Source organism: Gymnogyps californianus, chromosome 27, assembly GCF_018139145.2.
Source record: "Gymnogyps californianus isolate 813 chromosome 27, ASM1813914v2, whole genome shotgun sequence".
In the NCBI taxonomy this organism is placed as follows: Eukaryota; Metazoa; Chordata; class Aves; order Accipitriformes; family Cathartidae; genus Gymnogyps; species Gymnogyps californianus.
Window position 1 is genome coordinate 5977658 of NC_059497.1, and position 15029 is coordinate 5992686.

The window sequence follows — 15029 nt, forward strand, 5'->3', positions numbered from 1 at the left end:
CTTGCCACAACACCGTCACCGGTGCCGCGCCGGTTTGCAGCCCGGTGGGGGAGGCGGTTACGGCAGCCTCGGCTCGTGGGAACAACCCGAGCGCAGCAGGGAGAAGGCACGGGAATCCCACGCCAGGCTTTGCTTCACCTGGCCTTTTAGCTCCTCACCGCGAAGGTTTAATTCGGGTTTATAACCCTCGTTCTTACGCCTGCGTTCGCCCGCTCGCCTGAGCCGCGGGGGGAATTTCTTCCCCTCTCCCCACTTTCCGAGCAGCTCCCAGCCACCGGCTTCGACGCTTTGTTTTTCAGGGAACCTCTGGCGCTTCCCTTGTCCGTGAACATTAATAGAGAAGCAAGAAAAAAAATAAAATAAAATAAAATAAAGCAGGCAGACAGCTTCCCCGCAGGCAGAGGCAGGCTGCGGCAGGACGGGGGGGGGCACAGCCCTCGGCCGCCAGCTCTGCATTGTGCTGCGAACAAAGCTGCTTTCTAAGGAGAGCACTCGGCAGCCTTCGACCGAGAACCCGCTCCCAGCATCGAGGAAAATATATAAATACAGCGCCAAGGCAGCAGGCAGGGAGGCCCTGCCTTCTCCCGAGGTTGCAGGCAGCAGCAAAAGCCACAGGGGTTGATCAGGAAGGGAATACCAGGTGTAACACTGCAGGCTTTTTGCCGCTGCCGGGGTCAGAGCGTTTAAGCCGACGAGTTTTTTTTTCCCGTCGCCGAGTGCGGTGCAACGAAAAAGTTGCTCCTCTACAGGCGCCGTTCCTGCGCCTTGCGCCCTTACAACCTGAACCGCCTTGTCTGAAAGCGTTTAACCCCCCTCTTCTTTCTTCCTTCCCGCTAGAAGAGGAAAGGACTTCCAATTTCACAGCGCCGTTCTGCTGAGCAGAGCCAAAAGGATTAACCAAAAAAATAAGTTACTCGGACCCCACTTTTTCTATGACCCGCCCAACCAAGCCACCTATTTTCAAGCCCAAAATAAGAAGGGGCTGAAGCTGAACTTCCTGCTCCCTTTCGTGGCCATTTCCTCTTTTTAATTTTTTTTTTTTTTTTTTTAAAAAAAAGAAAGAAAACCCTGCTCTCTGCAGTGCCTGGAAGGCAGCATTTAAAAATGAGATCTGGAGCGGTTTGACACCAAAAAGCATACAGTCCCCGGTACGCCAGCCAGAAAAATGAATATTAAGCCATCATCCTTCCTCCCTGCCGCAGCCGGGCAGCACAGCGTGCTCGGGGAGAGCCAGCGGCATCGCTTCTGCAGGAGGCAGGGACAGGCCTTCCTCCCCTGCCCGGCCCTCTGCAGCTAGCGGCTTCCCTTTTATCAAAGCTGAATTAATCCAACGAGGAGTTTCGGGGAAGGCGGAGGCTGGGTCACCTACGAGTCGCTCCCGGGAACCGACCTCAGTCCTTCGGCAGGAGAAATTAGGGGGGGGGTTTTTGAGACTTGAGCGAATTTTTCTCCAGAGCAGTGGTCAGGCTGTAGCTGCTGGCGGGCAAGGAGCAGGCAGGAGCACGTGCATTCGGGTCCGGGGGAGGCCATCACGCCCACGGAAGAGGAACGGGTTGGATAAAGAGGAAATGGTTACTTGAAAGATTTTCGTTCTGCTATTTAGAGCTGTATTTGCTCTTTACTGTTTGTAAATAAATCTACGCTGGTACTGTAGCCAAGTCCTGTACCCTCTCACTGTTTACTGCAGAGCTCACATATGCAGCTTCGTTTAACTGTAGGAAAAAACAAAATAAAGAAATACGCATGAGATGGATGTCTATCATTTCTCCCGCTTTGATTTCTCCGTCATGACTGTTCCCAAGCCCCGTTCCTGTGTCCGAGAGCTCTGATCAAGGAACATTTTACATTCTTTGCATTCAATCCCGCACTCAGTGCGCACGTGGATCCCTCACCGGGATCAACCGGTGGCCCACGTGCAGCAGAGCGGGGCCACCGCCGTCCTCCCCGGCACCGCGCGGGGATGGAGGCCACCAAGCCACCACCAACCCAAAAACCTTCCTGACGAAAGCAGCCTCCCCGCCCGGGCGAGATAAAGCGGGGCCGGGCCTCTATCGCAGCTCCGGCATCCGTCGGGAAGCGCCGTGCTGTTGCAATCCAATTACCGGGGAGGTTTGCACGAAGTTGTTTAAAAGGCGAGTTGTGCCACACGTTAGCGTGAAGCTGTAGTGAAGGCTCAAGGCTGGCTAGAAGGGAATTGTCAGGCAGTCAGTAGAGCTCAAGGCAGTTTCGGGAAAGTTTCCGGAACAGAAATATACTCCTCTTTGTAACTGCTGAGCAGCGCTGCGTGTCGGACACCCAGCAGACACCGTGGGGCAGCCACTTACAGCACCCACGAGCATCCCTGAAGTACGTCCTTCTGTATTTCTAGGCAAGCGTCTTCGAAACTGCTTACATCTACCTCACGTAAGAGCAGCCGGAGCGCTCATTTTCCCCATCAGGTTCAAAAGAGGCAGTGAGACTCGCGCTATAAATAAGCGGTGAACTAACCATCTGCCAATAATCCTGATGAACGACTGCGTGCCTGCCGTTTTCCATCTGTGCCAGCGCAACCCAAGTCTTCGGGAGCAGCAGAACCGGCTGCGCAGAGCGCACCGACAGTCGTGTACGATAAAGCACGAGGAACCTTCCTGTCCCATTAACGACACCCATTTCCCATCGAAGCGCTCACCTTCCTTCTCCAGCAAAGCACCAAAGGGGGGGGGGGGGGAACGATCCCGGAAAAATTAAGAATAAAGTAGAGAAAAGGCTAAACTGTTTACTCACCATTTTAATACTGCCAACAACTATAACAGATTGAAACTGTACACATGACAAACTGGGAAAAAGAGTCTCAATGCAATGGTTCAGCAAAGGAATGTACTGACTGGTTATGAACATTACTACAGTAAAAACAATGGCAAACAGGAATTTGGCACCACATATACAAAGTAAAGGCATGCTCGTCAATACAGTTTAGGAGTCTCCGAACAGAAAAGGCCATGGTAAATGCAGAACAAGGTGCACCCTTTACAAAACTGCCCACCGGTTTAGACCAAAAATGCACAAGAACCTAAGTGGTTGATTTAGTAGCTCTGTAGCAGCCCGCGTTTCCCCATCCAGTTTGGAGCTCAGCGTTTCAGCTCTCCCAACGGACGCAGCCCGGGTACGCGTCGGCCGCGAAGCTGGCTTTATGCTTACCACGCAGAACGCACCTCGATTTGGGTATCGGCACAAGCCAGGTTCGCCCCTAACCCTAAGCTAAAAAGACTCGCTTACCCTGCTGCAGAAGCTTCTTTCAAAAGCCTTATGGTAGCAGGATGGTAACAAACTACACATCAGAAAAAGCCGAAGCTATCGCCGTAAGAGCTCTAAGGATCCTTTAAGTAGTTGCAGAAATATTAAATCCTGACCATACCAAGTGTTAAAAACAAAGAGTTCCTGCTAAGAGGAATACTTTCTGCATGATCTGGTCACATGTGCATAGTTAAGTGATTTTTTTTTTCATTGTTTTTTTATTTTTAAAACAAGATTTGTTTGCAAATAAAGAAATAAAATTTAGTAAAGTTATAGTTTTCTTGATGGAAAAAACCTTAAAAACAGACTAGTGGTGGCTTGTTAACCAAAGAAAGAGAGAAAGCTACATATCAAAGGTCTGGAATCCAGCACCTCAACTTCACAACAGCTGTACACATTTGAGATTACGCCATCCAAACGATGCCAGGATGATCTAGTCACACTAACAGTTGTTCCACCTTGACCTAACTTCAACATCCCGTATCAATAAAAAGGTCCCTAATACAGAAGATTGTGCTAAAGAATGCAACGGTTCTGCATGCTGTTTTCATTTCCCTGGTCCTGTTCATGCTTGCAGCTGTCCCCACGAGGCAGCAAAAGAGTCCGGTTCTCAAAACGCCACACCATAAAAAAAAAACAACTGAAAAGAAAACAGCAAGCGTTAGTGAGGTGCAAGGCAAAGCCAGCCCGAGCCGGTGTGCGACGCTTGAACGCGACGAGCGGCCGAGCAGCTCAGCTTTACCTTCTTCCCACGCCCCTTCCTTCTCAATAGAGTCCACATTCCTTCAGGTTGTTTTTAATGATAACATCTGTAACAGCATCAAACACAAACTGCACGTTCTTGGTGTCGGTGGCACAGGTGAAGTGCGTGTAGATCTCCTTGGTGTCTTTTCTCCGGTTCAGATCTTCAAACTGACACTGGATGTACGCAGCTGCTTCCTCGTACGTGTTGGAGCCTGAAAAAGAAAAAAAAAAAGAGAAGATCCCTTACTTTGGCCAGCAGTTCACAGCAGAGAGATCTTTTAAGTACATATTAAGCTGCTTGCAACCATCTGCCTTATCCAGCTACAAATCCAAATCCACCGTTAACCCCTTCTTGTAAATCTGAAGTCTATTCCCAGCTTCTGGTCAGTGACCTTGGACAAGTCACTCGCTCCTGCGACTCACCGCAGGTTTGAAGGAAGGACCATCAAAAAAAAAGATATCTAAACACCTCGAGCAGCGAGTAGGTGAAGCATCACATCCGTGCGGGGCCACGGCAGGGAAGGGCTGCAAAACAGACTGTTGCTGAAACACAGACACACCGGGGCGGACAAGTGCCATACCCAGGACGTGGCTAAGTTTCATAGCCTCCGAAATGGAAGTTAAATCAAAGTATTGTCCTAATAACACGTGGAAAATGCGGAGTGACCTTGATTTGCTGAGCGCAACGCTTTGCTATTTGGACTCCAGGCCATAAAAGACATGGACAAAAGCTGTTCCGAACGACAGATATGCACGACCACATCTCTTCCCAGAAAAATGAGCTATCAGCTAACTTGACAGCCCAAATTTGCTGCCCAAGAGTTAAGGGAATAGGGAAAAAGATAAGCTTTTACCTTATCTTGGATCGTGTAGGCTTTGACTGACTCATTCCTGGCCCTGGCAACAAATACAACACAGCTTCCTGAGCCCAACCTTACCTGTGTACTCTGGATAGCAGATCGTTAGTGGGCTTTTCTTAATCTTTTCCTCAAACAGGTCTTTCTTGTTCAAGAAGAGAATGATCGATGTGTCTGTAAACCATTTGTTGTTACAAATGCTGTCGAACAGTTTCATACTCTCATGCATCCGGTTCTGGAAAATAAAGTGAGAAGGGTGATGCATCATTGCAGAGTTATTAGGGGAAGATGGGGTGGCAGGACAGTCAGGCTTTACTGCAAAGGCCAGGCTAAAGAGTCGAGTGTCACTGCCATATCCTCGCTGCCACTTCATCAGGAAGAGCACGAGCACGACCCCGAGCAGGGCTCAGGTCACCTCCTCATCCTGAAACCCCCCCAGGACACGTCTGTTCCTCCACAGAGGCACTCACACCTAGGGGAACAGGCTGCGGGACAACTCAAGGCACCTCCCTGTAAGCAGGGCCTGGAGGAAAAAAAAATCTCATTTACGCATTATGTTTATCAGTTTCTGGGGCAAGGTCCTGCCGGCTGCTGCAAGGAAGTGCTCATCTTCACAGCCCTTGAACTGTAATGAGGGGAGCGAGCCAGAGACGTGTTCCCCCCCACGCAGGGTAGGTCTGTGCTTGCTTCCACCTCCCTTCTACAAAGCCACGCAGCCAGGCACTGGTAGCTCCTCCGTAACATACCATTTCCTCGTCCTCGGCCAAGACAAGGTCGTAATCGCTGAGGGCCACACAGAAAATAATTGCCGTCACGCCTTCAAAGCAGTGGATCCACTTCTTCCGCTCCGACCGTTGGCCACCAACATCAAACATCCTGGGAGAGGCAGAAGAACCATCTCAGAAGCTACGGAGACCTCCTTCCCCGGCCACCACACCGTTCACAGGGGATGGAGGAGGCTCTGCTAAGGACTTTGAAACAAGCAGGGTTTAGGGGAAAACACGTACACAGCCTTCCACCAGCAAGGCCAACAGCTCTGAGTCCTCCCTTTCTCAGAAGGGTGCCCGCTGGATTTTAAAATTCTTTTCTTTAGAGCAATTTCAGCAGGAAGAACTAGATGTTACCTACATCGCTATCCAGAAGTCTGCTGATTCACCAGGGCATGCTTATTTTGTTCTCTGTCTCCTATTTCCTTAGCAACAATCCATTTGCTTGACTGGACTCCAAACACCTACTCATAGTCAGCTCTTCCAGTTAATTGACACCGCGTCTGACAAAGGATTATCTGGCACACACTACCTGCATGCTACTACTGGGACCCAGAAAAAAAAATTAATGGGGTTAAGAAACAGTTTCATGTATTAAAAAAAATAAATCTGTGAGCTACTGAAGTTTAAAGGCTGCAGAGTTGCTTACAGAATTTCTGTCTATAAAAAAAAAAAATGCAAGTGCCTTGGACAGTTACAACACCCTGCTCACCAAAATATTTTGATGAGAAGCAGGATTGCCCAGGATGTTCTGATGGAGCGTGACTTAATTAAATCAAGCCAGATACAAGTCAATATCCAAGAGCTAGGAAAATCATAAACATTGATTTGTTATCAAAGCAAACAGCCAGACAAGAGAGAAACTGCCCAGGGTGGGCCAAAAGCAATGCAATTTAATGATGCCAAACAAGGCAGCCAGGAGTGCCGTTCAGCTAACTCCAGTCTTCTGTTTAACGTAAACCGTCCCCGTGGACCGCAGGAGGAAAGATGAAAATCTCTGTGAGGATACAGGCTATTTACTTAGCTTGTATCATTTGCCATTACTCTCTGCTGTTAGCACAGAGACATCTGGAAAGGAATAGCATCCTTGACAACTCAGCTTCGCCAAGCTAATCCAAATTCGAGTCACAGTTATACTAAGGCTACCTCAGCCCGTTATTAACGTCTGAGATTTAACATCAAGGCTTCCATTGGGGGAAAGATGGCAGCTTCAGGGTTTAAGATGTATTAATGCTTTCCTTTGTGGAGCAAATCCCTCCGAGACGAGACACCTCGTGTCTCGGGCTCTGCACATGATCAATGACTTCAGGCAGGCTGGGGAAAGAGCAATTCCCCTCTTTGCATCAGGGAGGCACACCTCCGAGTGCTCAGCCATTTCACTTGAAAAGAAGGGTTATAACGATTAAACGGAATATGCCTGCTACCTCCAGCTCACTCTTCCGTTAGTCAGACATGATGATTTTTAAAAGAGCACCGCACACTGCAGCTGGAAATGCTAATCCTAATACATCACGACAGAAGACAAGTTTCTCCCTGGATGAACCAGAAGCCATGTAAATAGCTCGGTGATGCAAAGTGTTTAGGCTTTTTTGTTAAAACGGTTCGTAAGTTAAGACAGTTCAGAAGCCAAAATACTACTGTTCTCCCAAAAAAGCGTGCAAACAAAATCACATTTCATAAGCAACACTTGGATTTCTGCTACAGCTCTTTCAAACTGTTTTCAAACACAAGCTAAAAATAAGCAAACAAATGCTTATTTAAAGGCTCTGAGCAACAAAGACTTGAAAACATTGCCACAGACAAAGGGAACTCGCCCAAGATACAGGCGCTGCGTTTCCCTACATCCACATTACAGGACACGAATGCCCACCCCGCGGGGCTCCAGGCTGTTCGTCAGGAGCGCGCTCGGGATCCAAAGCAAGGATTTTCTAACGAGCGGATGAAGAGCGGGGAGGAGAGCTAAACTGCAGGCTAGCAGCCGCTACGAAGGTTAGAGGGAGCTCGATTAGTGATACGTAAAGGGACACTGCCAAGACCAGGCTCGATACCCGAGCCCTGCAGGGACTGAATTTAGAAGGCAGAGAGGACAGGCAAGTCCCATCCTCTGCGGTGTCACGCAAAGGCAGCCAGTCCCCAGAACATTTTCTGCATGCCCCGTTCCTGCTCCGCAGCAAGTGTCAGTCAGCACAGTCATCTACAGCTTCGTGGAGAACACCATGCAGCCCAGAGCCAAGATTGTGACTGCGGGGAGAGCTCTGTCTCCCGCTTCAAAGGAAGGGGTTAAATTCAAACTCAAAAATCCAGGAGTCAGTGTCCTTTTAGTATTTTTTTTTTTTTCTGATCCTGTAAACAAGCAGTCAGTACCTGTGTCTGCGATTCCAACATAAAAGCAGCTGAAAAGAACAGAAGAAGGCAAATAAAAGTCAAACCAGTATCTCCAGCGAGCAATGCCAGTAGAGAGGGAGTGTAACGGAGGCAAGGAGGACAGTTAAAACAGGGCAAGACGTTTTGCAGCGCAGGTGTGGGACCTACCACCACCACCACGCACTGAAGAAGTCACCGCAGTCCACAGGGACAAGCGCTGCCCTTCACTTACTTGAAGTACAGGTCCTTGAAGGTGAAGTGAGTTTCCACAATGCCTGTAGTTTTAACTCTGGTCCGCAGAACGTCCTGCTGAGTCGGAATATAGGTCGGCTGGGATATTCTATCCAAGTCATTTAGGTAACTAAACCAGAAGAGACAACACAAGATGCGCTTTTTTTAGTCTGCTTGCTCGCCATGAATCTTTTATAAACTGCAGAAGAAAGTCATCACGGAATTTATTCATCTTCTTCACATAGTACAGACCTCGAACATGCAGCGAAAAAACACCCTTGGGTCTATCCCAGGGCTGATTTTGTGTTTTGTTGGGCTTTTTTTTTTTTTTGAAACCCCTCCCCATATGACCTTGCAGCATGTGCTGGGTAGAGTTCAGCTAGCTGGGGAGTGAAGCCTGATAAGAAGCTAGCACGAGAAGTACTCCTGATGCAGAAGCCATGCCAAGACTGGTATCTCTTGGGGCAATTCAAAGTAGTCAAGGTCTTTCGCATCAAAGCACAAGGCAATAAATCCAGTGGCTTGCTTTTAAAGGGCGAGGATATGTCAAATGAACCAGGAGGAAAGAATTAAGCGTCAAGAACTACCCCCAAAACAGGCAGAGTCATTCACCTCCTTTAGCAACAGCAACCTAACGCAATGCTTGCCGGCTCCCTGACGGCACGGCCGCTGGAGGAAGCCGCTTCTCTGCGGCATCAAGGCAACGTGCCCATCGAGACCCCAACTAATTCCAGCTACAGCAGATTCCCTTTGAAGTTCGGCTCTCAGGCACATAAGGAAGAGGTATACATCATTTCCAGCAGTGTCAGAAATCCCGCTCCAGCCAGCAACACCTCTGAGCTCATTTTTCCTGTTAAGGGGAAGGCGATGGCCTCCTGCTTCCACAAAAGATATGAGGATCGTGCCAGCTCCTTTGGGAAGGGACTGGCCATGCCTATCAGGAGCAGTTTTTAATCAATACAGTACCATGTAACTGAGATTTTAGTGGCGTAATGGCTCTACACTGGTGTAATAAACCCTGCCCTCCCAGCCAAACATTATTTTCAAAGATCCATTGCCAGCCAGGGATCACTCCTTCCCATGCACCTGAAAGCTGTGCCAGGAACCCCACATTTCCACTCGCCTTCGTCACCGAGCAGGCAACGTACTGAGCGACATCTCCCTCCTCCGTCAGCTTCAGCATCTCCTCTGGCCAGGACTGCCAGCATATTTGCAGAGCACTGACCTATTTTCCGAACCCCAGAAGAATCCAGCCTACCTGCCAGCCTCCTGCCCGGGCTCGCCCGGCGCCACGGGGCTCTTCTCAAAGAGCTAGTATCTGCAAGTGGTTTTAGCCCAGAAAGGGCCAACTCCTCTCATTCCTCTCTCACATTCAGTGGGCTGACAGGTTTGTGAACTGCTCTTTGACCAGCAACGCAGCACCCAAAACTTACACTTGGGACTGGCTTTAGTTTCAGCTTAGTAAAACAGAATTTGGAAGGTACTTAGCTTCATTAGGCTTCTGTTAAGAAATATTTCTGTTGAGGAAATACCATGCCCCGATTTCCCACCCCCCCCTTTCCTACCAGTATAAGTTTAGCTGAGATACGGTGGTTCAAAAGCTGATGGGAGTGCTACCTAAGAACTGACCCAGCAACTCCTAACAGCTTGGCTTTGATACGGGTCCCCTACATCACTGAAGTGATAAATGTGCAAGCTGAAGCCGTAAAGCATCTGCTCCTAATCAGCTTTCAGCATCAGAAGTTTGGGCAGTGAAAGTGGTATAATTCCTACTTCAGGCTTTTTAGGCAGGCAGTGAGGAGTGAACGGAGTCAAGCAACTCCCACCAAATGAATTGCAAAGTGCCACTCGAACGCTTGCACGTCAGTCAGGGGAACAAGGTGTATCAGAGATCAAGCGGTGCTCTGTCTGCAAGCTGCCTTAAAAAATAAGCTTTGCCAGACTAATTCCAGGGAGACTCAAAGGGCAAACCCCATGGAAACGCCTAAGCAGTTGGAAGATCCAGCACGGGGGATTTCTCGGTAGCAGAAGAACCGCCCAAGCGCGTGTTCACGCAGCCTCCTCCAGCCATCCTCGCCTTGCCGGAGGCAGTTGACTGTGTGCAGAGGCGGCAGCCGTGCCCACCCAGCAAAACCAGGCTGCAGAGCCCAGCCTGTGCAGACTGCCACTCGTTTCCCTCGACCATGTACAGATTTACTGGAACGTGAAAAAAAAAAAACAAAAAACAAACAAACTGGAAAAGCATGGTCTGAGACTCATGGTTTCGAGCGACTCGTAACCCACAGCCTGCCACAGTCTGTCTGAAAGTTTAAAGATGTTCCTCATAAATATTGTTTTGGGAACTGAAAACATATACCTTACTGAATCTTTCTACATCCCATGCAGTCTGAATCCCTTTTCACAATCTCCTTCGCCACCAGGCTTCCTTCGTATGCTGAGGTTGCAAGACTTGTTCCCCACCTTGGATCCTTGTGTTTACAGAGCCAACTATTTCTCACGCTTCAACACCACCTTGCAAATACAAGCTTGCAAAAAGACAGTTTTGTTTTGTTTCCCTTCTTTTTTCACCCTTAAAATGAGGGCTCGATTACAAAAAAAGCTGACCAAAAGCCTACAGCGCAACTCGTGTTTGTCTCAGTGACCCTCCAAGCCTTCCCAGGACATCTTGTGCCAGGCTGGCACTGGTTGAATACCTGCGTGTGCAAGGATCTGTAGTTCCAGTCCGATCAGAAAACCTGCCAGCTTCAGTGGCATCCCATCTCACGCTCAGACTGCTCTAAGAAACACTGACTGCAGGAGAGGGATGTTCTGAAGTGGACAGCTTTCAGTTGGTGAAGATAACAGAGTTCCCCTCCTCCACATGCTCACATGAACCCTGGAATGGTATTTTTCCTAACAATTCAGTCATGTTTCCTTTTAGCGCTGGAAAGAATGCTTTCAAGGCCAAAACCGGCTCTGAAAGATTCATACAAAGCATTTATTATGAACAGCTATCCGCAGCCTGAGCTACGGGAAGGAGGGGCTGTCACCATCACGCCCGAAGGCAGAGCAGCAAACAAAAGCTAGCCTTTGCCAGGGAGAGGAGACAAGAGGGCAGAAAGACGCAGGTTTGGTACCCAGGTGAGTCGGTATTTGCAGTCACCAAACACCAAGCTTTCAAGAAACATTAGCACAAGCACGTGTGCAAGTCTGAAAATGCAAACAGTATTCTTCCTACATAGGTTGACAGCTCGTACAGAACTGATCATCTCTAGCCAAGTCTTCCTGCAGCAAGAAGAAAACAGGTGAAGACCCGGTGAAACCTATATTTAAGAAATGCATTTCTTTTGCAGACATCTGCCCCTTCTCTCCCCTGGTGTTTAGCTGGATTTTGGCAGATTAAGCAAAGCAGAAAACCAGGTAACAGAGCAGGATTTCCAGGAAAAGGGAATGGTATGTATTTTTCACAACATTTATCAACTTGAATGCTCATTTGGGCCAGCTAAGACAGATCCACAGTCTGCAGCACAGACCTACAGATGAAAAAGCTCACTTCAAAAACTTGAGCTGTGATCCCAAGGTGGTGCTACTCGAGGGGAATCACAAGAAAGCATCGGGAGGACAATGCCCTGCAAGCTAGTGCTTGAAAGCAAAGAGGAGAAAAAAACCCCACACATAGAAATAATCTAGGTTTTATCCAGCATCATGTCAGGGAATTCAGGCCAAAACTGCCACTTGGGAACAAGACAAGATATGCCAGAACAGAGAATGGTTGATCAGAAACTATGCTAATTGCCTGTGAGACTGCAGATAATTACCTACAGTATCTGCAGCCTGGTGTCTGCATGAACTTCAGAAAAAGTAGCGAAACCAGCAACTAAAATATTTTAAAGCATTATCCACTTGCCGACATTTCCAAGTATCAGATAGAGGTAACCGAAGAGATGTGCAAGACAGCAATATGCCTTAGCATCCACACTGCTGCACCACCAAACAGGTTTTTGGTCTTTGTAGCTATTACACCACGAGTTGCGCACAAAGGTCTGAAAAGCTTCTCCACGGCATTGACTCGAGACGGGAGCGGTGAGCTACAGAGCCATTTGCTCACGTCATAGGTAAAGAAAAAGGGGAAGCTGCAATAAGGCAAGTAAAAAAAATAGAGATGTTTGAAATATCACACCAGAAGAGCAGGGCGGTTGCTAGAGGGACATTATCAGATGGTGCCTGGAGAAGACGCTGGGTGTTTACACTAGTGCTTGAACATCCACAGCTTAGACCAAGAGTTACTCAACTGTTCTTCAAAAATAAGAAGAAAATATGCAAAACACTATGATTGCAGGACAGATCATTTGGATGAATGTCACAAGCGGTTATCTTTGGGAGCTTACCCCCATCCGTTGCATACGGATTACAACACACCGTTGTTATGGTTGCCTCCTCTCCTCCCACACGGCCTCCTGCCTGCTGGGGCAGCTCTCCGACGGGCAGGATCCCTGCCCGCACAAGGGGAAGTGCTCAGCGAGGCAGGAAACAGCAGGAAGAAAAAGTTTTTGGAACAATTCGATGCTGCCCTGAAAGCCTTGGCGCTCTGCCATAGATCTCTTGTTCTTGATGCCACCTAATTTTCACAAGCACTCACTCATATGTTCCTCTTTCCCACCCCCATTCTGGGTGTCTCAGCAGAGGCCCCGAGGTCTGATAGGAAGCGAGGAACAGCACCCAGTCAGCCAGAACCGGGCTTGAAATACAGCGTAATACTGAATTTCAGCTGGAAAACCAGCCATCTCAAATGGGGCACATATTTAAAGGCTGCTAACCCTGAAGTTTCAGTCCCATTTGTAGGAGATATTGAAAGGAGCAGGGAAGTGAAATTCCCCCAAGAGTATCGCACACAAAAGCTAGTACCTACGTGACCACCACCACAAAAAGGGATTGCAAGACATCCATCCTTTAAGTGTGGACAAGGGAACTAATTGGGCGACACCCGAAGATAAGGCAGGTCAGGAGCCACGTGTTGAGGAAAAAATACTGACTGAATGCTCATCTGGCCAGCTCATTCTGTACACTGGGGAGATGGGGGTCCTGCAGGAGAGAACAGGTTTTTAAACTGCGTGATCGTGCTCTGCGCTAAAGGAACCCACTCGCAGCGTTTCCTAACTGCTTAGTTGCTGGGCTACCGATTCAAAACAATGCTGCTTTAGTGCAACTTCCTGTGGTCTTAGGACAGGAAGCCAAAATTCTCTGATGCACTTAGAAAAAATGCCACGTGGGTGATCATCGGGCTGAAATCTCTCTGCCACGCACATTTGACACCAGTCCATGACAGCAATTCGTCACAGTAGCTGTGCCTACACGTACCAGTACCAGAAACTGGACACGAGTGGGTTGCAGATATTCAGGAACAGGAATAACCCTGCGAAATCCAGTCTCTGGAAGGCAGCCAGGTCAAGCGGGCACCTACCAAAGCAGGCTAACGCCCTCTCTCCCCGATCTGCTCTGCTTCTGCCCCCTTTCTACCCTGTTTTCTCCAGCCTGCCTTCATTCTTCTCTTTCAAAGCTGACCATCATGACCACAAAGCCAAGGTTCCCCATCTTTAGCTTCCTCCTTAAGCTCCACTCAACCACTTATGCTTTCTGCCCTAGATCCTCTGCTCAAGAAGTCCTTAAGCTTTCCTTCTCTTCTCCACATCTTTTCATTAAATCATTCGCTCATTCATCCCCCTCCTCACCCATCCTTTTTTCTCCCTTTGAATCTGAAGTTCCCCCCTTGCATGCTGTAAAGGCACACACGAACCTGAGAAAGCCTCCTCTTGTCAACTCGCTTACCTTGATCTAAACCCATGATAGCCTGCCAAGGTGTTACAAATTTAGAAAAAGTCGTCCTTATTTTCAAGCTAAAATATGCTCTGCACAGAAGGAGCCTGCAGGCAACTGAGCTGTGACACATCTGAAGTTTCTGTATAAAGCACTAATTTTTCAAAAGCTTAAAACTTGACTAAATTGAGACAAGTTTTCAGCTGGACATCAGGAGGCACACTTAACCCCAAAATCATCCTTTCAGAGTTTCAAATATTTGTTCTAGAGAGACCAAGCACATGACTTTAAAAAAAAAAAGAGAAAAACAACAACTGGTTTGCTCATTAAAAGAAATAGTTTCCCCTCCCCGCGCTAACCTGCCTCTTGGAAATAGATGAGGCATTTAGTCAAAATTCTCATTAACCAGCCAGCAGCAGCCTATTTATCTAGTCATAACTTTCCGATTGTTAAGCAATTGTGTGCATTTTAGAAACAGAACAATAAGCAGGTTTATAGCTAGCCTGCAGCGCTGCCCGTGTGGTGTCAGGCACAGGAACAGAAGTGTAGTGAGAGCTGTTAAGGAGAACAACTACATGAATATTGATCTGCCAGTATCAGAAGATCCCACTATCGGAAATTGTTGCTCAACACAAATTTGGTAGTTTAATCAGCAGCTCGGTTTCAGGAGGTGTTACTCCTTTCCGTAGGGATAATGAAGGTGACATAGCTGATCACCTGCTGTAACGAGCCATCTTAATGCAAGCTGCTACATTGTTCTTCCACTAAAAACAGACTGGCAAATTCACCTAGGCACAAAATGTGGTTTTTTTCCCCAATACTACATACAGGGAAGACAAACAGTAGAACTGACTTTGATGAGCTAAAGCACCAGGTCACCTGTGAGCCCAGCCCCATATAAACCAGTTATACTGGGGCCTGTGCCCACCCCCTCAGAAGAGGACCCTCACCACCCAAGTACCACCCTGCTTTCAGTCACACCGGCCCGTTTTGAACACCA

General features: G+C 48.2%; 1 protein-coding gene across 1 annotated transcript in view; it reads right to left on the minus strand.

Moving 5' to 3' along the window:
* Positions 1–2752: 2752 nt before the first annotated feature.
* LOC127026358 (guanine nucleotide-binding protein G(i) subunit alpha-3) overlaps positions 2753–15029 on the minus strand; it is a 378524-nt gene continuing 366247 nt past the window's right edge. Inside the window, exons 5-9 of the mRNA XM_050911558.1 lie at positions 8238–8366; positions 5621–5750; positions 4956–5109; positions 4016–4229; positions 2753–3913 (exon numbers count right to left, since the gene is read on the minus strand). Of these exons, the coding sequence (XP_050767515.1) occupies positions 4039–4229; positions 4956–5109; positions 5621–5750; positions 8238–8366 (604 nt within the window). The 3' untranslated portion in view covers positions 2753–3913; positions 4016–4038. The remainder of the gene's footprint in view (positions 3914–4015; positions 4230–4955; positions 5110–5620; positions 5751–8237; positions 8367–15029) is intronic.